The sequence below is a fragment of the Phodopus roborovskii genome, unplaced genomic scaffold (assembly GCF_943737965.1).
Source record: "Phodopus roborovskii unplaced genomic scaffold, PHOROB, whole genome shotgun sequence".
NCBI lineage: Eukaryota > Metazoa > Chordata > Mammalia > Rodentia > Cricetidae > Phodopus > Phodopus roborovskii.
Genome location: NW_026125665.1, coordinates 1,704,497 through 1,726,859, shown reverse-complemented (window position 1 = coordinate 1,726,859; position 22,363 = coordinate 1,704,497). Strand labels below are relative to the sequence as shown.

Genomic DNA, 22,363 nt, shown 5'->3' with positions numbered 1-22,363 from the left:
ATCTGGGTGCTACATCTGAGCAGCATGGCTGTGTCTCAACTCCCCTTGGAATTGGGAGCCTATGTCATCTTCCACTGCCCTTCCCTGAGCTGCCCCTGATGGCATGGAATGGATGGTGTCAGGGAATAGTGGAGTCAGGGGAGTCAGTGGAGTCAGGGGAGTCTTGAGTTGAGGGAGTCATAGTCCCTCTAAGTCTTGCTTCCTGGCTCCCTTGCTTTCTGCAGTCCTGCGCCTGGGTCTTGCCAGTCATATGTGTAGCCTCCTGGGCTGGTGGTGAGCCAGGGGCTTAGTAGCCATTTCAACTAGCAGCTGGCCTGAGACCCTGGCTCCATCCTAACCCACAGGAAAGCCAGAAACACCAAATGGCTTGTCTGCTGGGCCAGGTTGATGGTACGAACCTTTAATTCCTGCATTCTGAAGATGCAGGTAGGTGGATCTGTGAGTTCTAGGCCAAGGGCTATATATTAAGATGCAAAATAATACTTGTTAGGTCTCAAATGGCTAAGGTGACTATTTAACATATTGAAGCATGCACTGGCCACCAGTCTCTAAGTGTGGCAAGTATCACCTGTTAAGAGTCTTGGCTACTTCTTGCCCCGCCTCCTACCCTAAATCTCTGCTTCTTAGAGGCTCCGATCCCTTAATAACTCAAGACATTTTGGACATGCAGTCTCTTGACTCCTGGCTGGCTCCATTCCTGGTTCTCTCTTGGTTTGTGTTGTGTGCGTGTGCATGCGTGCATGTGCATGCACATGTGTGTGCACATGTGACTTCTCACTAGATGAAATGGAAATTAAAAAAAAGTGGGATGGGGGGAACATAACCACTCCCAGGTATGGTTGAGGAGAAGGTTTATTGTAGACCTGAGGGAGACCATAGCCAGAGCCATCTGAAACAGTTCAAACTGAACCTGGCTGTGGCAGTGGTGAGGAGAGGACAGAGAGTACAGGGAGCCACTTAGGGTGAGAAGCACTGAGAGGAGCCAGGACTCAAACAGGTATTGGCATTGTTGGGACAGATGGGTTTTTCAGCATTTATTCAGGGTTCCTTTGAGATGTTAACAAGAATGGCAGTTAGTGATAAATAGCTCCTGTTTGGGGGGCAGAGGCAGGTGGATCTCTGAGTTGGAGGCCAGCCTGGTCTACAGGAGAGAAACCCTGTCTGGAAAAATAAACCACTCTGGAACCAGCAGTCACACCATTCATAGAACTTGTAGAAGAGAGGCTGTCTTTGTTCTCTGCTTCTTGCTCAGTCATTGCCATGATTGGGGGTCCACAGTATCCCTGCCTCTAACATTAGCAGTGTGAGCAGCTGTCAGCGCAGTGTGAGGAGAACTGTCCTGTGCATCTAGGCAGAGGGACCCTGTCCATCTTTTGACTGTTGGATTCACATTGTGAGGCTACAGACCTTTTCAGTCTTCATTTTCAGCCAGGGATAAACTGGTGTCATCTTTACTTAACATGGCTGTTCAGCACCAGTCTGGTCCAAATACTCCCTGCACATTGGTGCAGTGTAGAGAATCAGCCCTGCTCTAGTAGCTTGTAAATAGCCTCATCTGACCACAGCAAAGTGAATGGGTGTGGCTGTATGTCAATAAAATTTTATTTACAAAGTGGGCTATGTACTATTATTTGGATATCATGAAAACTTCACAGAATGACTAGGCTGGCTGCAAACCAATAGAGCCTCATTTACAGAATGAATGGCTGTGGCCATTGGCCATAGCCCCAGTGGTGTGTTGGCCACCAGCCCTGATTTGGTGTCTGTCTAAGGGAAGAACATAAAGTGAGGAGCATGTAGCTGCATAGGACCAGCTGTGCTGAGTGCTCTGAAGCTAGGTTGGCAAGCATCAGGTCACTCCTTGAGGGCCCATGCCCCTCTGTGTGTTCTGCACTGCCCCCACCTGCCTCCCAGAACTGGAATCTGTACAGATTCCAGTGAGGAATTCCCAGTGAATATTGCTTTACTTGGGGTCATGGAACAGTTTTGAATCTTTGACTAATTGAGCTATTTATTTTGAGACAGGGTCTGTCCATTTCATTCTGGTTCAGACTGGTTCAAACTGGTGCTTCTCCTGCCTCAGCCTCCTGAGGGGTAAGAAAGCAACCATTTGCCACCATGACTGGCTGTTAGATTTAGGGGGGGGGCGTTTTAATCTGTGGCTGAAGGATAGGTCTTTAGTGTTGTAAAATTTTTCTCACCCCAGAGATGATACTTTAGAGATGTCTCTTTAGAGTGTTGCTGTGTTTGTACTTCAGGGCTTTTCCTGAATGAAACAGTATGAATGACTTCCTCCTGATTCTGCCCTTTGTCCATCTGTCTGTCTTTCTTCCTGCCTTCATTTTCCTTTTTTGTTTAATGTGTGTGCATACCTGCCACAGCAAGCAGCACAGAACAGAATTGGCATAGTTCTGTCTGAGCACACCATGACTGTACATTGCCCACAGTCTGGGCCAGTAGCACATCCTTGGTGGTGTGGAATGGGGAGCAGTGGTGGTGTCAGTCATTCAGGCTGTTAGAGGGTCTCTGACTGTCCTAACTTACAGGAGGAGTAGCATCCCTGCCCTGTCTGTTGGTTAGAACTTGCTCCAACTACCCCTCCCTGCAATACACCACAGAGCAAGGGCGCACTCCCCAGATGTGTTCTGTCATTCATTACAAATGATTCAAAACCTGGCTCCAGGCTCCTACGAGTGACCTGGATAACATTAGCTACTCTCTCTTGCTACTGGGGCTGTGTGCTGCTGCCTATCCCCCACCTAGGATGCTTGTGTTTTCTGTACACAGCCTGGTCATGTGTGTAACAGAAGCCCTCTTCTCTACCTGGACACTCAGTTGTCTTCTCCTGAGCCTCTAGTTCCTTGCAATTGAGGCTGCTGGGAGCCTTCTTGCAGCTGTGTACTTGGTCTCTGCCCCAGAAAATAGGACCACTACAGAGGCCCAGCCTATGTACCAGGGCTACAAGCCAAACCAGAACCAACTGCACCTGCACAGATAGGCCATCTCCTTTCTCCATATAACACCTGTCTTTGTGTTCTTAGTTCACAGGCAATGGGCCGTGTGAAATGAACAGCGTTCAGAAGAACGAGGAGAAGAGTCTGGAACACAGCAAGAAGCGCTCTCGGCCCTCACTCCTGCGCCCTGTGTCTGCTCCAGCCAAGGTAACTGACCATGTGTGGGTTCTTGCTGCACATGATGGGAGTGGTATGGAGCCCAAGCAGCAGGGGACCCCAAGGCCAGAGACTAGTCTGCTAGCAAAGGCCATGTATTGACCTGGAGCTTACCTGCTGTCCTCACCTGAGGTGGCTGTAAGCTGGAAGGGGGAGCTGGAAGGAAAGGCGCGGTGTGCTGTTGATACTCCTTTTCATGTCGTGACTCTTTCGTAGGTGGGGCTGCAATTGAAATGTGCAGTTGTATGGTTTGGTTACTGCACAACTGAGGAGTGAAGGTGGCTGACAACAGTTCCTGTCCCGCTCATCACCCCGTGATGGTGGATCTCTAGTTCTATCATTCTGTGTGTTTACTAGTTGACTTTCTATAGTAATAAAGTTTTTTTGGCATTTCTGTTTATTTAGTTATGTGCAGCAGTGTCAACCTCAAGTCACAGTTCATTACTATTACTGCTATCTTGACACCGAAAACTGTCCTGGACTGGCCAGTGGGACCATCCCTTCCGGCAGCCCCTGGGTCTCCTAGCACGGCCATCTTTTTCATCCTTGCCCTACTCTGGGGAGTGGGTGTACAGCCGGGTGCTCCATGATGCACCTGGGTCAAATCCAGGCCTAAGTCTGGGGGGGGGGGCGACGTAGAGGAGAGGAAAGAGACAAGCATGTCTCAGATCAGAAGACAACTTCGCAGTTTATTTGAGATCTTTGGGTTGTCAAGCATGTGACAGGCAGGTCTCTTCACTCGCAGAATTACTTTCCTTGTCCTGAAGCTTAGAGAGACAAATAGTATACAAGCAGCTTGCTCGGGACCCCCTGGTGTTGCCCCTTCCTGCCTTCTAGGCACCCTCTCGCCCTAGTACAGACAATAACTCCAGTGTGTGTGTCCTGGAGTCCAGGTTAAGGGCTGGGGAGCAGCTTACTGGCACGGTGCTTTCTCAGGTCGCTGAGTGGAAGCCGGAGAATACAGCACTAACATTACCAAGTATGCCCCTGGCCCGATTTTCCCAGTGCGCATGCGCGGGTCCATTTCCTCGATGTTTGCCCTCCCTCACCCCAGTTAGTGACAGTTGGTCCTGACCAATGGCCTGGCTTCCCGTTTCCCAGTTAGTGTCTTCTGAGCATGCGTGAGTCGCTTCCATTTTTCTCAGTCCGTATCTGCTAAGCATGCGTGAGGTCCTGGCTTCCATTTTCCCATTCCGTGTCTACAAACATGCTCGAGGCTCTAGGTTCTATTTCCCAGAGTCCTCTTGGAATACATGACACGCTCAGCTCTCCCGTGGCATGAGCATACGCAAAACCCCGAGTTCCACTTTCCCAGTCCGTGTTTTCCAAGCTTGTGTGAGTGCTTTAGGTTCCATTTCCCAGTTTCTTCAGAGCATGCACCACACCATGATTCCATTTCCCCTGTAAGCACTGCCCAAAGTTTGTGAGGCCTGAGTTCTAGTTCCTTAGCACTCAATTGCACATGCGTGAGACCCTGGGTTGGGTTCATTTACCCTGCGGCTGTCAATTGTGTGGGTCCCGTACCTTCCCTGGCTATTGTGGGACTTAATATTACCGCACATGCATGTGGCCCAGATCTTGTTCTCCACAGCCTTCCAAGTGTGCTTGGTGCCAGGTTCGATCCCCAGGACGGCAGAAAAAAAAGCCATAGCAGGAATTTGAGACCCCAATTCTGACTGACTGGGTGCCACTGTGAGCTTGGTTTTCCTCGGGTCCTGAGTTGGGCCCCACACATCACAGGGCCAGAAGGGAACAGCACCCTGATGCTGGGCGGCAGATGTCATCTGGGTCCCCAGGACAGGACCCCCTGCATTTGGAACATCCGTGGGGTCCGTGTACCCCGCAGTGCCTATGGTGGGAACACATAGTTAAGCCAAGGGTTTCTCTCTGCAGAAGAAGATGAAGCTCCGAGGTACCAAAGACCTGTCCATCGCTGCTGTGGGGAAGTATGGCACACTGCAGGAGTTCTCCTTCTTTGACAAGGTGAGCGAGGCCCTGTCCCTCCAGGCACAGCTGCCTCCTGACAATGGGTCGGAAGCAGGGCCACCATGGTGCATGGGAGAGGACAGCATAGGCTGCAGGGCGCCCCTAAATGATTCAGGGCCATATGTATATGCCTACTCCACATGCTCACACGTGTGGCTTTTGCAGTGCCCAGTGTGTACAGCTTTTACAGTCGTGTCCCTACATGCGACTTCATATTCCCACAGGTGCGCAGGGTGTTGAAGAGCCAGGAGGTGTACGAGAACTTTCTGCGCTGTATCGCGCTCTTCAATCAGGAGCTGGTGTCTGGCTCTGAGTTGTTGCAGCTTGTCAGCCCATTCCTGGGGTGAGTGGCTCTCGACTCCCCCCATCCCATATGCAGACCTGGGGAAGTGAGCTGTGAAGTGTGTTTTTGTTTGTTTGTTTTTTTGTATTTTGAGACAGGGTTTTTCTGCATTGTGTTGGAGTCTGTCCTGGATCTCGATCTGTAGACCAGGCTGGCCTTTAGATCTGCCTACCTCTGCCTCCCAAGTGCTGGGATTAAAGGTGTGTGCCACCAACACTGGGCAGTAATTTTTTTCTTTTATTTTTTTCTTGAGACAGGGTTTCTCTGTGTAGCTTCAGAGCCTGTCCTGGAATTCAGTCTGTAAATTGGGCTGGCCTTGAACTCACAAAGATCCACCTGCCTCTGCCTCCTGAGCGCTGCGATTAAAGGCATGCCCACTGCCAGGGTTTGTGTGTTTCTTTTAACATTGGCTTATTTCCCATGTGTGCACAGGTGGAAGTCAGAGGACAAGTTCTTGTGTGGTTTCTCTCCTACCATGTGGGTCTCAGGAAGCTAACTCGGGTTGTTAGACTTGGCAGCAAGCACCTTGACCCACCGAGCCTTCTTACCCACTTGTGGTTTTATTCCTTGATTAAAGTTGTTCCCCAGTTATGGATAGGCTCACATTTGTAAAAAAAAAATGACTTGCAGAAAGTTCCTAGTGCCGGGTGGTCACAACAGCTGACAGTCCCTGGATCCCAGTGACCTTGGATATGGACAGTGTGCTTGTCTCAGATCATGACTCTTGGCTTATGATTTGAGAGCTATAGACATTGGGTGAACATTTTACCTGTGATATACAGGCTGTAAATGCCAATATTTGGGGACTGGTGATATACAGTCCCTCCTCTTAGAGGATGCTGGACAGTGGCATCAAAGGCAGTTCCTTGTGGCCCTCCTTGGTGGCCTTTCTCAGGTGTGCCTTCCTGGCATAGCCCATATCTGTAGTATGTTGAGCAGTGAGTTTGTATTTAGTGACATTTTCTCTTTTTTTTGTATTTTCAAGATTTTACGTGTATGTGTATTGTGTAGCACGATACTCCCCAAGTTGCCCCCTTTCAATTGATTAGTCCACTGACCTCCACATCGCATGTGCCCTCCCTACATCAGCAACATAAACACATGGAATACAAATGTAAAGGCTTTAAATTAAAACAAAATTAACAGAAATTGAGGTAGCATTGGATGTCAGTTCCTATAAAATTGTCCTATTAACATGTATCTCACTTATGTCCTGACTCCTGAACATGAATCTACAGGGGCCTCTTGGGGAGGGGTCCCCCTCATGAGGGAGGGAGACTAACACAGTGAACATAGCTCCTCTCTGTTCTGCCCTGTAGAACTGCCATGGACAGAAATAAGTAAATGGGACAGAACTGTGTGCTGATAAAGCTTTATGTACAGAAACAGTCCATGGGCTGATGGGCTGCAGTATGTGGTACCTGGCCTGGATCAAGGTCCATGCCTTGGAGTCTAGTTTCAGCCTTCTTAGAGTGAACCAACCACAGAGTTACCTAGAAAGCCATGCAAGGGAGACAAACCCAGCCTGCCCAAGGACTTCAGCATAGGACAGGGAATTTTGTGATGCCTGTGGCCTTGTGAGGGCAGGAGTGCTCTGCCTGGGCCTGGGTACAGCCAGAGACTGCAAGGACTGATGTCAGGCCTTGGGGCCAAGGCTGGTGTCTATCTGTTTGAATAGCCTAAATGAGTTCATTTCTGGCCTAGGACATTCCAGACTATAGCTTGGACATAAATTGGCTGTGAACCTCTGCAGCTGACTGACCAGTCACAGGGTTGTTGGGATACTTGAGTGGTTTTGTTATTTCTCCTTTTGTTTTGGGGGTTCTTGTTATTTGTTTGTTTGAGACAAGGTCTGTCTCATATCACTAGCTGAGGAACTCACTATGTAGACCAGGCTTGCCTAAAAGTTACCAAGGTCTATCTGCCTCCGCCTTCCAAGTGCTGGGATAATGATGTGCCACTACACCTGGCTTTGTTTCTTTGTGTGAGGGTGTCATATCCCCTGGAACTGGAATTACAGACAGTTGTGAGCTGCCATGTGGGTGCTTGGAATTGAACCTGGGTTCTCTGGAAGAGCAGCCAGTGCTGTTAACTGCTGAGCTGTCTCTCCAGCCCCCTCTTTCTTTGTTTTTAAGTTACAGGACAGAAAATGAAGGCAGTGGGTCCCACAGAGGTTATTCCCATTATGCTTTGTGACCTAGTGCATCTGGTAAGAGGGGGTGTAGTTAATGATAGGTAGGGAGGACTTGCCTCCCTTCCCTAACATTGAATTCTGACTCAGACCATTTTGAAGTTCCACATTCACAAGGCCATTTTCATGATGATTCTAGATCATTCTCAAGATGTTCAGTGCCCACTTACAGTTTCTATATGTCTTTGAAGGAAATTTCCAGAACTCTTTGCACAGTTCAAATCCTTTCTGGGAGTGAAAGAGTTGTCCTTCGCACCACCTATGAGTGACCGGTCTGGAGATGGCATAAGCAGAGAAATTGACTATGCATCTTGTAAGCGAATTGGATCCAGCTATCGGGCACTTCCCAAGACCTACCAGCAACCCAAGTGCAGCGGGAGGACGGCCATTTGCAAGGAGGTAGCACCCTGGGTTGCAACAGGTCAGCCCTCCACAGCAGACAGCTATGGGCCTGGGGGTTTCACCAGAGCTCAGCGTAGCTTCATGTCCTGTTGGATGGCTGAGCTTAGAGTTCACACTAGTGTGGAGACTTGGACAACTTTGTCACTTCTGAGTTCTGCCTTGTCCCCAGGTAGGTGTCTTAGGGTTTCCATTACTGTTGAGAATCATCAGGACCAAAAACAGCTTGGGAAAAAAGGATTTATTTCATAGTCCATCATCCAAGGAAGTCAGGGGCAGGATCTTGGAGTCAGGAGCTGATGCAGAGGCCATGAAGGGTGTTGCTTACTGGACTTGCTGCTCCGCGTGGCTTGCTCAGCCTGCTTTCTTCTTTTCTTTTCTTTTATCTAAGTGTGTGTGTGTGTGTGTGTGTGTGTGTGTGTGTGTGTGTGTGTGTGTGTGTTGCTTACCAACCCCAGTTCCCTCTCCCTCTCCTTCTCCCACATGCCCTGCCTCTCCCTTCTTACCTCCTATCCCTACTCCACTCCTCAAAGGGTGTAAGGCCTTCTTTGGGGAGTCAATAAAATCTGGCACATCAAGTTGATCAGCCTGCTTTCTTAACACAGCCAGCACCACATGCTCTGGGGTGGCACTGCCTACAGGCTGTCTTCAGAGTTGTTGGGAGGTTTTCTCTGTCTAGTCTCCATTCCAGTAGACTGGTTTCTCCCCACCCAATCAGGTCCCCGCTATGAAATAGCTACTCTGAGACTTAATATCTATTTATAATTGTTTGGCCATTGGCTTCTTTCTGGCTATCTCTATCTTAATTATTAACCCATTTCTGTTAATCTGTGTATCTCCATATGACCTTTGACTTACTGGTGATGCCTGGGCCTCTTCACTCCCCGGTTGTTACATGGCCTCTCCTTGATTCTATATATTTTCCTTTCTCTGTTCCTGTTTCGATGTCCTGCCTGTCCATTGGCCAAAATAGCTTTATCCATCAACCAATAAGAGAAATAGATATTCTCAGCATACAGAAGGACATCCCTCATCAGCGGGTCATTTTCTTAATTGAAGTTCCCTCTTCCCAGATAACTCGAGCTTCTGCCAAGTTGACATAAAACTAGCCAGAACACCATGTGTGTTCAGTGTGATCTTTCAGCAGTCAGGTTTGTGGACAGTTCTCTTAAGTGGAAACTCAAGAGTCGACTCAAGTCCAGAGAATTCCCTTTGTGGACACTACCTCAGGCTACCTTCTTAGGAGAAAGGCAAAGTTGGATGTTCAAGACAGAATACCTCAACCACAAAGCTCAAAATCTTCGGGGTTCAAGCCTACCATTCGATGGGTGCTGGGCCCTGAGACACCACCATGTATTTAGTACCACAGCCCTAGCCTTCTTAGGAACATCTAGAGAGTTAATTTCACTAAGTGGTGGGAAATAGCTGCCTGTGAGCATGGCTGCTCTTGTCTCTACCAGCATGCTTAGTGACAGTCCTGTTTTGTGGTCCAGGTCCTGAATGACACATGGGTGTCCTTCCCATCCTGGTCTGAAGACTCCACCTTTGTCAGCTCCAAGAAGACTCCATATGAGGAGCAGTTGCATCGCTGTGAGGATGAGAGATTTGAGGTAGGTGAAGCTGTGAGCCTAACCCACCTACACCCTGACTGCCTGTCCTGCCTGCCATCTGTCCACCCAGTCTAGTGCCTTCATAGTGTGGCCCAGTTCCATAGTGTCTTTCTCCTGCCACTCAGAGCAGTTCCCAGAGCTCCCTGCTTGTCAGCTCTGCCAGCTCTTGAGCTCACAGCACAGCACCACCCCCTTTCTTTTAGCTAAAGATAATGCAGAGCTGGAGAAGTGACTCAACAGTTAAGAGCACTGGCTGCTCTTCCAGAGGTCCTAAGTTCAATTCCCTGCAACCACATGGTGGCTCACAACCATCTATAATAGGGTCTAATGCCCTCTTCAGGAGTGCAGGTATACATACAGAGCACTCATACATAAAATACAATTAAATAAATACAATAGGTTAGTTAACTTAAAACTAAGTTAGCTTTATTTTTATTGACATTGTAACTGAGCTCTCAGATCCCACTGAGTGCCCCTCTGGAGGACAGACAGACAACTACCGTTCTTATCCCAGAGTCCATGTCTTCTTTTTGATTCTGTTTTAAGATTTGCTATTTTTATTTTATGTGTGTGGGTGTTTTGCCTGCATGTATGTCTGTGCACCATGTGTGTCTGATGCCCGTGGTGGCCAGAAGAGGGGGTTGGATCTCCTGGAACTGGAGTTAAGGACAGTCATGAGCTACCTACCATGTGGGTGCTACGAATTAAACCTCAGTCCTCTGGAAGGGCAGCCTGTTGTCTTAGCTACTGAGCCAGCTCTCCAGACCCTGGTTTTCTTTTTGAAATTATCTCTCTTTGTAGGATCAGCTGGTGTACAACTTGTGATTCTCCTGCCTCAGCCTTCCAAGTGTTAGGATGACAGGGGCACATTCCTCACACCTGCCTGCCTCCCTCCTCCCTTAAAGATTATTTATTATGTATACAGTGTTTCTGCATGTATGACTGCACCAGATCTCAATATAGATGGTTGTGAGCCACCATGTATGTGGTTACTGGGAATTGAATTCAGGACCTCTGGTAGAGCAGCCAGTGCTCTTAACCTCTGAGCCATCTCTTCAGCCCCCATGTATTTCTATTTTATGCTATGACAAGAGTCCAGTGGACAGGGCAGCCTCCATGGTGGAGGGACACAAAGAAGGCCAATTTTGGCTTGTCTCCTCCTTCCTGGGCAGTACCCTCCCTCCCCCCCATGAGGACAGCCTGAGCCTAGAGCACCTCTTCAGAGTCCTGTGTCTGTTTGAGTCAAGGTTGTCTTGGAATGCACAGCCTCCTGTTTCTGCCTCCCATGTGCTGGGGTCATGGACGTGTGCTAAGTGTAGCCTCCTGTTAATACTGCCACACCAACCTCTAAACTTAAGTGTGAGTTTGGGAAGGGCAGGTCAGACAGACTGTAGCAGAAAGTTCGTGTGTGTGTGTGTGTGTGTGTGTGTGTGTGTGTGTGTGTGTGTGTTGTGTGATTCTGTCACCAATGGATTCAGTGCCTACGCCCCTGATCTCTCTGCTGTTCTAATTATAGCCATGCCCAACTTGCCTCTTCCCTCACTCTGTGAACACCCTTCTGCCCCACTCTCTACTGCTCTGTCATTTCAAGCTAGAGAGAGATGCACTTTGTGTGGGGGCACATGCAACAGGATTGCCTAAGTTCTATCTCAAAAAGATGAAAACAAGGGACTGGAGAGAGGACTCAGCAGTTAAGAGTGCTGACTGCTCTTGCAGAGACCTTGGTTCAGGTTCCAGGACCCACTCTGGGTAGCTTACAGCCTCCTGTAATGCCAGCTCCAAGGGTCTGGCGCCACCTTCTGACCTCCAGGGGCACCCACACACTTAATAAATAGATGCAACATTAAAAAAATGTAAATCATTAAGAAAGCCAGAAAATGAATGTATGAAGTACAAGTGATATCACTGAGTGGGCTACCCTGGTGCCCAAACACCATGGCACTACTTCTCTACCATTGCAGCTCCACCCCTCCCACACCCACACAAGTGTGCTGTGGTGGGCACGCACCGTACCGGCTCCATAGACAGCTCCTGACCACCCACCATACTGCCATGATCACCTTCACACTCCTCACTGGTGCCTGCCCCTCCCTGTAGTTAGATGTTGTCCTGGAGACCAACCTGGCCACTATCCGAGTGCTGGAGAGCGTGCAGAAGAAGTTATCAAGGATGGCACCTGAGGACCAGGAGAAGCTCCGCCTGGATGACTGCCTGGGCGGCACATCGGAGGTGATCCAGCGCCGCGCCATCCATCGCATCTATGGTGACAAGGCCCCCGAGGTCATCGAGAGCCTCAAGAGGAACCCTGTCACTGCTGTGCCTGTCGTTCTGAAAAGGTGTCCACACCTTCCACTTCCCTCCCTGACTCAGGGCATTACAGGGGAGCTACCAGGGTTCCTGACCAGTGGTGTCACCTGACCCTGTCCTCAGGGCTGAAGACAGGTGCTGGCCCAGCTCACCTTGCCCACTCCCAATCTAGTACTGAACAAAGTCTTGACAGCCAGGCCCATGGACACCTGTTATGTCTTCAGGTGTGGACATGCAGTCTCAATTTTGGGGGGTGGTTCTGGGACTCTCCAGACCCTTCTAGAAATCAGGACAGTGCTTACATAAAACCTACACCTTGTCCATGCCTGTCCATCATCTCTAGGTGACTTAGAATGTACTGTGTATCCTGTAAATGCACTATTCCCACTTAGGCTTGGTTGAGTCCTGGGATGTAAAGGGTAAACTATAATTATAAAACACAAACTTCCCCAGCTTTCTGTCTACTAGTGACAGCAGAACAGGCAGCTGGGTACCTGGGAGGAGGTGAGAGCCTAAAACTAGCCACTGCTAGACAGACGCTCAGCAATTACAAGTACTGCCTGTTCTTCCTGGGGACCCACATGGCAGCTGATAGCTATCTGTAACCCAGGGGCATCAGGCATGCATGTGGTGCACATACATGGAGACAAAACATGCATGCACATAAAATAATTTAAGTAGCCATGTTGGCTATGTGGGACCACTGCCCCCTTCCTCTCCCTCTGTGTGTTTTGTTTGTTTGTTTGTTTGTTTGGGTGATACAGTCTTATGTAGGCAGCCCTTAGACTTACCATGTGCCCCCACCTAGCCTTCTAACTCCAGATCCTGAGTTCTGGGATGACACCCTGCACTACCACGATGGGCTCTTTCTTGGGTTTGTTTGTTTGTTTGTTTGTTTGTTTTTGTGTTTTTTATTTGTTTTCTTTTTGAGACAGGGTTTGTCTGTGTAGCTTTGGAGCATGTCCTGGAACTCACTCTGTAGAATAGGCTGACCTCAAAAGTCAGAGATCCACCTACCTCTGTCTCCTGAGTGTTGGGATTAAAGGCATGTGCCACCACCGCCTAGCCTTTTTTTATTGTTTTTTGAGATGGGGGTTTCTCACTGTAGCCCAGGCCAGCCTAAAATTGGACATCCTCCTGCCTCAGCATCCCACATACTTGATTGTTCTTTGTGGTGCAGACCAGATGTATACTTGCTGGGGGAAAGATAGCCCCTTCCCCTGGGATCCCAGGAGGTTCTGGGTGTCAGTCACTAAGCTCTGCTCCCCATAGACTAAAGGCCAAGGAGGAAGAGTGGCGGGAGGCCCAGCAGGGCTTCAACAAGATATGGCGTGAGCAATATGAGAAGGCGTACCTCAAGTCCCTGGACCACCAGGCTGTGAACTTCAAGCAGAATGACACCAAGGCTTTGCGCTCCAAGAGCTTGCTCAACGAGATTGAAAGTGTCTATGATGAGGTAAGACATTCATGGCAGGGATGGCTGGCTTCCTCACACCCCAGGCTGCAGAGCCACATAGCCCTTGCCTTACAATGGGGAAACTGAGGTATAATAGGCTGCTGCTTGCTGGACTTTGCCCTGGGCTTTTCTTTTGCTGCACAGATAGATTTTGTTTGTTTGTTTGTTTGTTTGTTTGTTTGTTTGTGTGAGAGTGAATGTGAGTATAGGTGTCCTCAGAGGTCAGAGGTTTATTATCCTCATAGAGCTTGAGTTATAGATGGCCGTGGCCATGAGCTACTGGAAACCCAACTCAAGTCCTCTGCAGGAACAGCAAACACTATTGAGTCATCTCTCCAGCTTCTGTAATGTGACCCTTAGGGCAGATATGGTGGCTTGGGGTAAAGCATTTGCCTAATCTGAGGTATGGGTTCCAAATTGAAGTAGAGGAGAAAAGACTGTTGAGTTGTCCGTATACTAGTGAATCAGCCTCCATTCCTATGACAACCATGTGAGAGAAACCATTCAGCACAAGGAATGTTGATATTGGTTCATCGTTTGGGAGACCTCTGCCTGTCTGCCTAGCTCCTCCATACTTTAGACCTCTGTCAAGGTGGATGGAGTATCATGGTAAAGCAAGACACTCTCAGAGGTACAGCCCCTGGTTCCCTCCACCCCCAGTCAGACCCCACCTTCCTACTGGTGGCATTTCCCAGTAACACCAGTTAGGAATCTACCATTAGGTCAGCTGTTCATAAGACCTCATGGTCCATTCACTCGAGTGATTGGCTCTACCAAGTAGGACCAAGGTATCCAAACTCTAGCACTGGCCTAATCTGCTTTCTGTTGCTGTGATAAACACCAGGACCACAAGCAACTTGGGTAGAAAGGACCTATTTAGCCTTCAGGTCTGTCATTGGGGCAATTGAAACAGGAACTCTAGGTAGGAGCTGATGCATAGGCCATGGCAGAACTCTGTTTACTGGCTTGCTCAGCCTGCTTTCTGTCACTTAGCACCAGCTATCTGACCAATCATCAATGGAGAAAATGCCCCAGGCTGTCCTCTTATCAGACTCCTTTCCCAGATCAAGGTGACAAAAATGGAGCACAAGCTCTGTGGTATAAACACAACCAGGGAACTTGAGAGGCCAGAGCGTGTGTGAGGCTGGACTGTGGGGAGTGGGGCACTGGCTCCATTCTGGGCTCTGAGGAACTGAGTCATTATCTAGATCAACACTAAGCGGTGATGTATGGGAAAGAGGTTCACCTGGATAGTATGCAACCAGCATGCCCAAAAGCCCTGGATTGGGCTCAGCAGAAGGGAGCCTGGCCAACGCCAGTGAACTGACAGTAGCAGGCCAAGCATGAGGGTCTCTAAAAAAAAAAAAAGCCTGGGGTAGGTGCCCATGCTCTTGTTGACTGAGGAACAGGACAGGTGGCAGGCAAGCTGTTTTCATGGGGTTAGGGGATAGACAGGGATGTGGGGAAAGGGCTGCTGAGACCGTCCCAGCCCTGTGGAGTGGAGCTGAGTTTTCAGTGACAGATGGTGAAAGCCCCTGCTACACTCACCTCACCCTAGGGAGACCATACCTCATGGCCTGGGTGGGCTGTGGGAGTCCACAACAGTGGTTCTGTCATTTCATTGCAGTCCTCTGGTGCTAACGGTGGCAGTGACAGGGCGTTGGTTTGCCCAGTGCAGAGATAGGTAGGCTTGGGCTGGACCCTAGAGGGGAGCTGTGAAGAGGTGAGAGGAGAGGAAGGGTAGGTGAATGACCCCCACTCCCCAGGTGTGTGCCCCACTTGCCAAGGTTGCTCATCCTTTCTGAGGAAGCTGTGGGGCTGGAGGCGGGGCTCGGGTGATAGGCAGGTCACGCCTACTGACTGCTACCTTTCCAGCACCAGGAGCAGCACTCCGAGGGCCGCAGCGCACCGTCGAGCGAGCCGCACCTCATCTTCGTGTATGAGGACCGGCAGATCCTGGAGGACGCAGCCGCTCTCATCAGCTACTACGTGAAGCGGCAACCGGCTATCCAGAAAGAGGACCAGGGCACCATCCGCCAGCTGCTCCACCGCTTTCTGCCCAGCCTGTTCTTCTCGCAGCAGCGCCCTGGCACCTCCGATGACTCAGCTGATGAGCGTGACCGCGACGGGGAGCCAGAGCGCAGGCGGCCCACGGATGAGAAGCCCCCTGCAGACACACCGCCTGAGCAGACCAAGGCCCTGGACGACGTGTACAGCCTGTTCTTCGCCAACAACAACTGGTACTTCTTCCTGCGGCTGCACCAGACGCTGTGTGCACGCCTGCTCAGGATCTACAGGCAGGCACAGAAGCAGCTGCTGGAGCATAGGCGCGAGCAGGAGCGGGAGCAGCTGCTCTGCGAGGGCCGCCGTGAGAAGGCCGCCGACCCTGCCATGGAGCTGCGCCTCAAGCAGCCCAGTGAGCACCAGGCCCTCTGTCCCGGTCCAGCCTCTGCCCTATTAGGCCTCCTTGGTGGAGGGTGGTGGAGGACCCCAGCCCCATCTCCCCTGAGAGTCCTTAGAGACTCTGGGCTGCTGCTTGTGCACTTGTGGTGCCCCTGCAGGTAAGTGAAGCAGCCGACCTCCTCCCCCAGGTGAAGTGGAGCTGGAGGAGTACTACCCCGCCTTCCTGGACATGGTGCGGAGCCTGTTGGAGGGGAGCATCGACCCCACTCAGTATGAGGACACCCTTCGCGAGATGTTCACCATCCATGCCTACATCGGTTTCACCATGGACAAGCTGGTGCAAAACATCGCTCGCCAGGTGAGGCTGGCCAGGGTAGGCTCAGGGAACACTCCTTATCTGTCCCTTCCCACCCTCGTTGAACTTGTCACCTTGGGTATTGGTCCTTTCCACATTGCAAGTCTTCCCCTTTTGTTTCAGTGAGATGAAGATCACATAACAGAATTAACCATCTCAAAGTGCATAGTTCATAACAGTGAGCATCTCTAAGGCAAAACCCCTACACCTCAGCTGGTCCAACATCCAGAATGAGAGCCCCAACTGTGCCCTCTGGGACAGACAGAGCGGTGTTCCTGTGAATTGACTCAGTCTCAGGAAGAGCTTTGGAAAGCCATTTCCTTCAGGGCTTAGCCACCTCATATATACATACACACACACACACACACACACACACACACACACACACACACATATCCAGTTGGTTGTGTGTGTCTGGACATGTGCCATGGTGTGTGTGCCATAGGACAACTTGCTGGACTTGGTTCTCTCCCACTGTGTGGGTCTGGGAATTGAACTAAGATTGTCAGGCTTGGCTGCAAGTGCCTTTACCCACTAAGCTATCTCACTGATCCAAGGTCTTCTTTATCTTTCCTTTTTGGTGCTGGGCATGAAAATCAGGGCCTTCTGTGTGCTAGGCAAGTGTTCTCCCTGCAGAGTCCTGCCCCCAAGGACTTCTGAGATAACGCATACACAGAAGTACCCAGATCTCCAGGGGCCACTCAATGCATTTTCAGGAGCAAAACTTCCCCACCTGATTCTGCACTGAAGTTTCAAACCATGTGGAAGTAGCTCATCCTAGCAGTAAACTGTCCTTCAGAGTGACCTGCTGCAAGGACCTGTCTGGGCATGTGTGAGCAACTCTGACCTAGTGTGGGGCAGCGGTGCCTCCTAGTGGTGAGAGAAGCCACACCTTGTTCCCACCTCTGGTTGGTAGACTCACTGACCTCCTGTGACCACTGTGGGACCATTTAGATGTCTGATGTCTTGTCCTCTTGGGGAGCCAGAGAGCCTGTCTTGCAGCCCTGCCACTCTCCAGCGCACCGTTCCCCACCACATCACAGCCAACAGCTCTCATGGTCCCTTCATCCCTTCTCTTTGAGCACTCCACTTTCCCTATACGTTCCAGGAATGAGGCTCTGCTGTCCCTGCCCACAGTAGTGGCTACTGCAGCTGAGTTGGAAATGTAGCTCTAGCTTGTGTCAAGTTGACATAAAACTATCCAGCACACTCATGCCCCACACTGTAGAGGATAGAAACAGGAGGACGGCTGGGTCTTGCTAGACATATGAATGGCTCCATATCCAGTGGGAGACCCCCACTGCTCTCCTGTGTCCTACTTGAGTGAACAAGAGCACGAGCACACACAAGTACACACACTTACCCTCTCACAGTAGAAACTGTTCTCAAAAGAAGGAGATAATGAGCCAAGTGGTGGTGGCACACACGTTTAATCCTAGCACTTAGGAGGCAGAGGCAAGCAGATCTCAGCCAGTTCGAGGTCAGCTTGGTCTACAGAGTGAGTTCCAGGACACCCAGGACTGTTACACAGAGAAACCCTCTTCAAAAACAAAAAACAACAACAACAAAAGGGAATAATGAAATTGAGTAGCAGGACAGGACCTATCTGTGGCTGGTCAGACCCTTGTAGCTGCTGACCAGGTGCTCACCAAGGGCTATCATGCTGGCACTGTGCCTACCTTGTCTGCAGCATTCCTGTTCCCTGTCTCCTGTCTCACTGTCTTCATTGAAATGAAGGGTGGGCAGGATCCAGGCCATCACCCCTGCTGTACTCAGACTGGCCCAGCCCATCTTTGCATTATGTCCCTCCTTGTAAAAATGGGTGAAAGGACTGTGTCTCCATACCTGGCAGGAAGTTTTAGATGAGGGCAGTGCTTCCCAAGGGCACATTTGTCTCTTCGGGACAGTTTGCTGGTGTGGTCTAGTCTGGTTTAGACTGCTCTGGTCTGCCCAAAGGGGGGAGGGGAAGATTGTTACTTGTATGATGTGATCTAGTTTTTATTCCCTGCCCCCAGTCACTGACTTGTTCCCAGGGGTGTGGGGCTGTGGCTATTGTCTCCAGGGCTGGTGGGCTGCAGGAAGTGGCAGCTATGGCCTTCTCTCCCTGCCAGCTCCACCACCTGGTGAGCGACGACGTGTGTCTGAAGGTGGTGGAGTTGTATCTGAACGAACAGCAGCGAGGGGCAGCTGGTGGGAACCTGTCCTCCCGCTGTGTTCGCGCTGCACGGGAGACCAGCTACCAGTGGAAGGCGGAGCGTTGCATGGCCGACGAGAACTGCTTCAAGGTCAGAGGTTGTGGGGTGACCTGGGACTAAAGGCCACGGCAACCAGGAGAGGACTGGACACTGAGCAGGGTGCCAGGGCCACTGTCTCCACTCCTGTGCACCAGGAGGAACTGTAGCACCTGCTGGGTCAGTCTTAACAGGGTAGTGCCAGGACCTTGGAGGGTGGTAGGGATGGGTGATGGCTGCTCAGACTATGACCATCTCCCACCAGGTAATGTTCCTGCAGCGCAGAGGACAGGTGATCATGACCATAGAACTCCTAGACACTGAGGAGGCACAGGCAGAGGACCCTGTGGAGGTACAGGTGAGTCTGCTCCTGTTGCCTGTCCTCAGCTGTGTGCAGCCTACATCCTGCCTATGCAGCGCAGCCTCAGTCTTGGTCCTCCACTCTGCTGACAGTTAAAAATACACCCATGTAAGCCCCAAGGCAATCACTGAGGACCCTTCCTTTGTCTTCCTGGTACCTTCCAAGGTCCCTGTGTGTCTGTCACTTAGTGTGCATACTCACTTCCTGTGGCCCCCACAAGTACTGCAGACTAGGACATTGCAAGACCAGAGCCATACCCTCTTGTCCTGGATGCCTGGGGTCCAAACTCAAGGGGTGCTGAGGTCCCAATCCTCAGAAAGCCCCTCGTGGCCTCTGCCACTTCAGAGTGTTCTACCTGCCCTAACCAGGTAGTTGTGTACACCTTTAATCCCAGCACTGGGGAGGCAGAGGCTGGTGGATCTCTGTGAGTTCAAGGCCAGCCTGGTCTACAGAGTGAGCTTCAGGACAGCCAGGGCTACACAGAGAAACCCTGTCTCAGAAAACAAACAAAACACTTGGGGCTGTAGCTTGGTGGCAGATGCTTGCTTGGCATGGGCCAGGCCGTAAGTTCCCTATCCCCAGTGCTGCAAAATAGAATATAAAAATGAGGACTGCCACTGTCCACAGCCTCACCTTGATTGTATGTACAAAGGACCTTTTTTGGAAATGAGGTCACACACAGGTCCCAAGGCTCTCAAGGACCAGAACCAGACACACACACAAACAAACCCTCTTTCCAACCTTTCTCTGAGCCAGACAGCCTGTAGACAAGATGTACAGGAAATTCGAGGGCCCTGGTGGAGGCAAGAGTGAGAGAGTACAGGGTAGGTTGGAAGACGTGTGTGTGTGTGTGTGTGTGTGTGTGCATGCGTGCACACGCGCGCGCGCACACGCAGGTTCCCCATATAAGCAGCACTCTGAGTCATTTATCCCTTTCCAAATTGGGAAAACATGTTTTATGGAGTTTGTTTGGAGACTGTCCTGGTTTGCCTTCTGTTGCTTCCCCAAAAGCATCTTGGGGAAGAGGTGATAACACCACAGTTAGTCCATCTAGGCAAGCAGACAGGAGCTTGCTGGCTTGCAGCATAGGCCCACCTGCAGAGTCGTGGCTCTGACCACAGTGGGCTGAATCCTCTTTCAGTTGGGAATGAAAATGCTCTCACAGACATGTCCATACGTTAAACTGATGGAGGCAATTCTTCAACTGAGGGTTGGTTCCTCTTCCTTAGAGACTCTAGGCAAGGGACTCTATCTCTGATTCATGTCCCCAGTCCCTCACTGGGGGATTCTAGGTAGGGGCTTCACCCCTGAATCACACACCCAGCCTTTTTATATCCTGGTGCTCTGCACTCTTCACCTTGGTTCAAACCCTGTACTGAGAGACACCATGTGACTGCCTAGACTTGCCGGTGGAGGCATGCTATGCTGGTCTCAGACCTAAGTATCATCAGGCTGCAGTGTCCTTTCACAGCAGAACCCTTGCTGGAGGCATCAGTATGGGTTTTGTGAGTCCTGCACATCAGCCCCTCAGCCATGGCTGGTCTCCTTATATTTTGGGGTTAGGGTACAAACTCACATGAACTTCTGATTTGGAATCCAGAATAAGAGGTGAGCTGCCTTATCCCAGGGGGTCATAGGGTATGTTTGTCCCATGCCCAGCACCTGGCTCGTTATGTGGAGCAGTACGTGGGGACTGAGGGTGCATCTAACTCACCTACTGAGGGTTTCCTGCTAAAGCCTGTGTTCCTGCAGAGGTGAGTCCAGGGCCACACATGTGCCACACACAGACCTGTCAGTGTCTGGTGTGCAGTGAGATATGGCATGGGGAGGGAATGCGGGAGGTGTCGGGGGTAGTCCCACCCCAACCCCAGAGAGCAGAAGGAGCAGCCGTCAATCTTGCTGGGAGAAGCTTCTGGAAGTGGAGAGTAGGGGAATGAGGTATCATGCATGCGGGGTGGTCACCATCACCTGGACCTCCGGAGCCCGCAAGTCCCCTCTCCGAGGCCCTGTCCCTGCAGGAACCTGAAGAAATTCCGCCGCTGGCAGTGTGAGCAAGTGCGTGCCCTGCGCGGTGAGGCCAAGAGCTCGTGGAAACGGCTTATGGGCGTGGAGAGTGCTTGCGATGTGGACTGCCGCTTCAGGCTGGGCACACACAAGATGGTGTTCATTGTCAACTCCGAGGACTACATGTATCGCCGGGGGACACTGTGCCGAGCCAAGCAGGTGCTGCATCCACACCCACCTACCTGAGCCCTGAGCCCATGAACCTCATACCTTGAGCCCCTAAGCCCCCACCCCAGCCCCAGGAGTTCACACACATCTCCCTCAGTTGCAGCCTCTGGTGTTCTTGCGCCACCACCGTCACTTTGAGGAGTGGCACAGCCGCTGGCTGGAGGACAATGTGACTGTGGCTGCTGCGGGGCTGGTGCAGGACTGGCTGATGGGTGAGGAGGAGGAGGACATGGTACCCTGCAAGACGCTCTGCGAGACTGCACACGTGCACGGGCTGCCGGTAACACGCTACCGCGTGCAATACAGCCGTCGCCCTGCCTCGCCTTGAGCATCAGGAAGAGGTCTCAGCACGTGAACCCCACCCTGACCCCACGTGTCATGCCCCAACTGGGCCTTTGTCACTTTGAGCCCGAGGTCATGCCTTGACCTCAAGCAAGAGCTTTAGCTCTAGCAGTGCAGACCAGACCTCGGGCAACGGCAGGGGCCGTCCCCACGAGGGCAGCCCCCTCCGCAAAGTTCTAGATGCTTATGCACAGTATTTATTCCTTCCTGCGCTCCCAGTGTTGTGACTTTTGCAGCAGCAGCTCACCTCGCTTCCCACGGGCGAGACCTCCCTGTGGACCCGCGAACCACCTGCTGTTCCCACAGTTGTCATCCACAGGCCCGTGTCGCTGTGCCAAACCCAAGGTTCTTGCTCTCTCAAGTTTCCTGAGCCGTTTTTTTGTTTTGTTTTGTTTTGTTTGAGCCGGGGCCTGGGCACTGGGGAGCAAATGTGCCTACCCAGGCCCGACTGCGTGCCTCACAAGGGACCCATGGCACCTTGAGCACATCCTAGTTTCCTAAGAAAGGTGTTGCTCGTGGGGACCCTGAGCCTCCATTTCCCAGCAAGGAGGTCAGGCACCTTCGCATGCTTCTGGGGAGCCTCTTAACGTTTTTGAGGGATTTCTGTTCCAGCTTTGACCTCCCTTTGCAGCTGTTTTGAATGTAGTTTTCTTTTTCTATTTATTTGCACATTAAAGTTAAATATTGTCGCCAAGCCTCAGGGTCTGCCCGTCATTTCCTACAAGAGTCTTGGCCAGGTTTTGCGTATGGCTGAGTCTCAAGTGGTGACAGCTGTCCACACCCAGAAGAGCAGAAAGTGACAGTAGCCCCCCCCCCAACCCGGGGCTGCTTTCTAGAATATTCTTCCCCAATTATCTTTTCACTTGCAATAGAGGCATCCCCTTCCCACACATGGGTTGTGCCTATACAAACCGCTTTGGGAGTGTGGATGGGACAGGGACTAAAGTCTCTGACAACCTGAGTTTGATCCCCAGGCC

General features: G+C 51.1%; 1 protein-coding gene across 1 annotated transcript in view; it reads left to right on the top strand.

Annotated features, from left to right (window-relative positions):
* Positions 1-22,080, top strand: part of Sin3b (SIN3 transcription regulator family member B) — a 35,086-nt gene extending 13,006 nt beyond the window's left edge. Inside the window, exons 6-19 of the mRNA XM_051178180.1 lie at positions 3,042-3,161; positions 5,064-5,153; positions 5,381-5,499; positions 7,882-8,089; positions 9,583-9,699; positions 11,797-12,035; positions 13,279-13,462; positions 15,338-15,878; positions 16,054-16,223; positions 18,332-18,505; positions 18,717-18,809; positions 20,472-20,566; positions 20,831-21,035; positions 21,142-22,080. Of these exons, the coding sequence (XP_051034137.1) occupies positions 3,042-3,161; positions 5,064-5,153; positions 5,381-5,499; positions 7,882-8,089; positions 9,583-9,699; positions 11,797-12,035; positions 13,279-13,462; positions 15,338-15,878; positions 16,054-16,223; positions 18,332-18,505; positions 18,717-18,809; positions 20,472-20,566; positions 20,831-21,035; positions 21,142-21,372 (2,586 nt within the window). The 3' untranslated portion in view covers positions 21,373-22,080. The remainder of the gene's footprint in view (positions 1-3,041; positions 3,162-5,063; positions 5,154-5,380; positions 5,500-7,881; positions 8,090-9,582; positions 9,700-11,796; positions 12,036-13,278; positions 13,463-15,337; positions 15,879-16,053; positions 16,224-18,331; positions 18,506-18,716; positions 18,810-20,471; positions 20,567-20,830; positions 21,036-21,141) is intronic.
* The last annotated feature ends 283 nt before the right edge of the window (positions 22,081-22,363 follow it).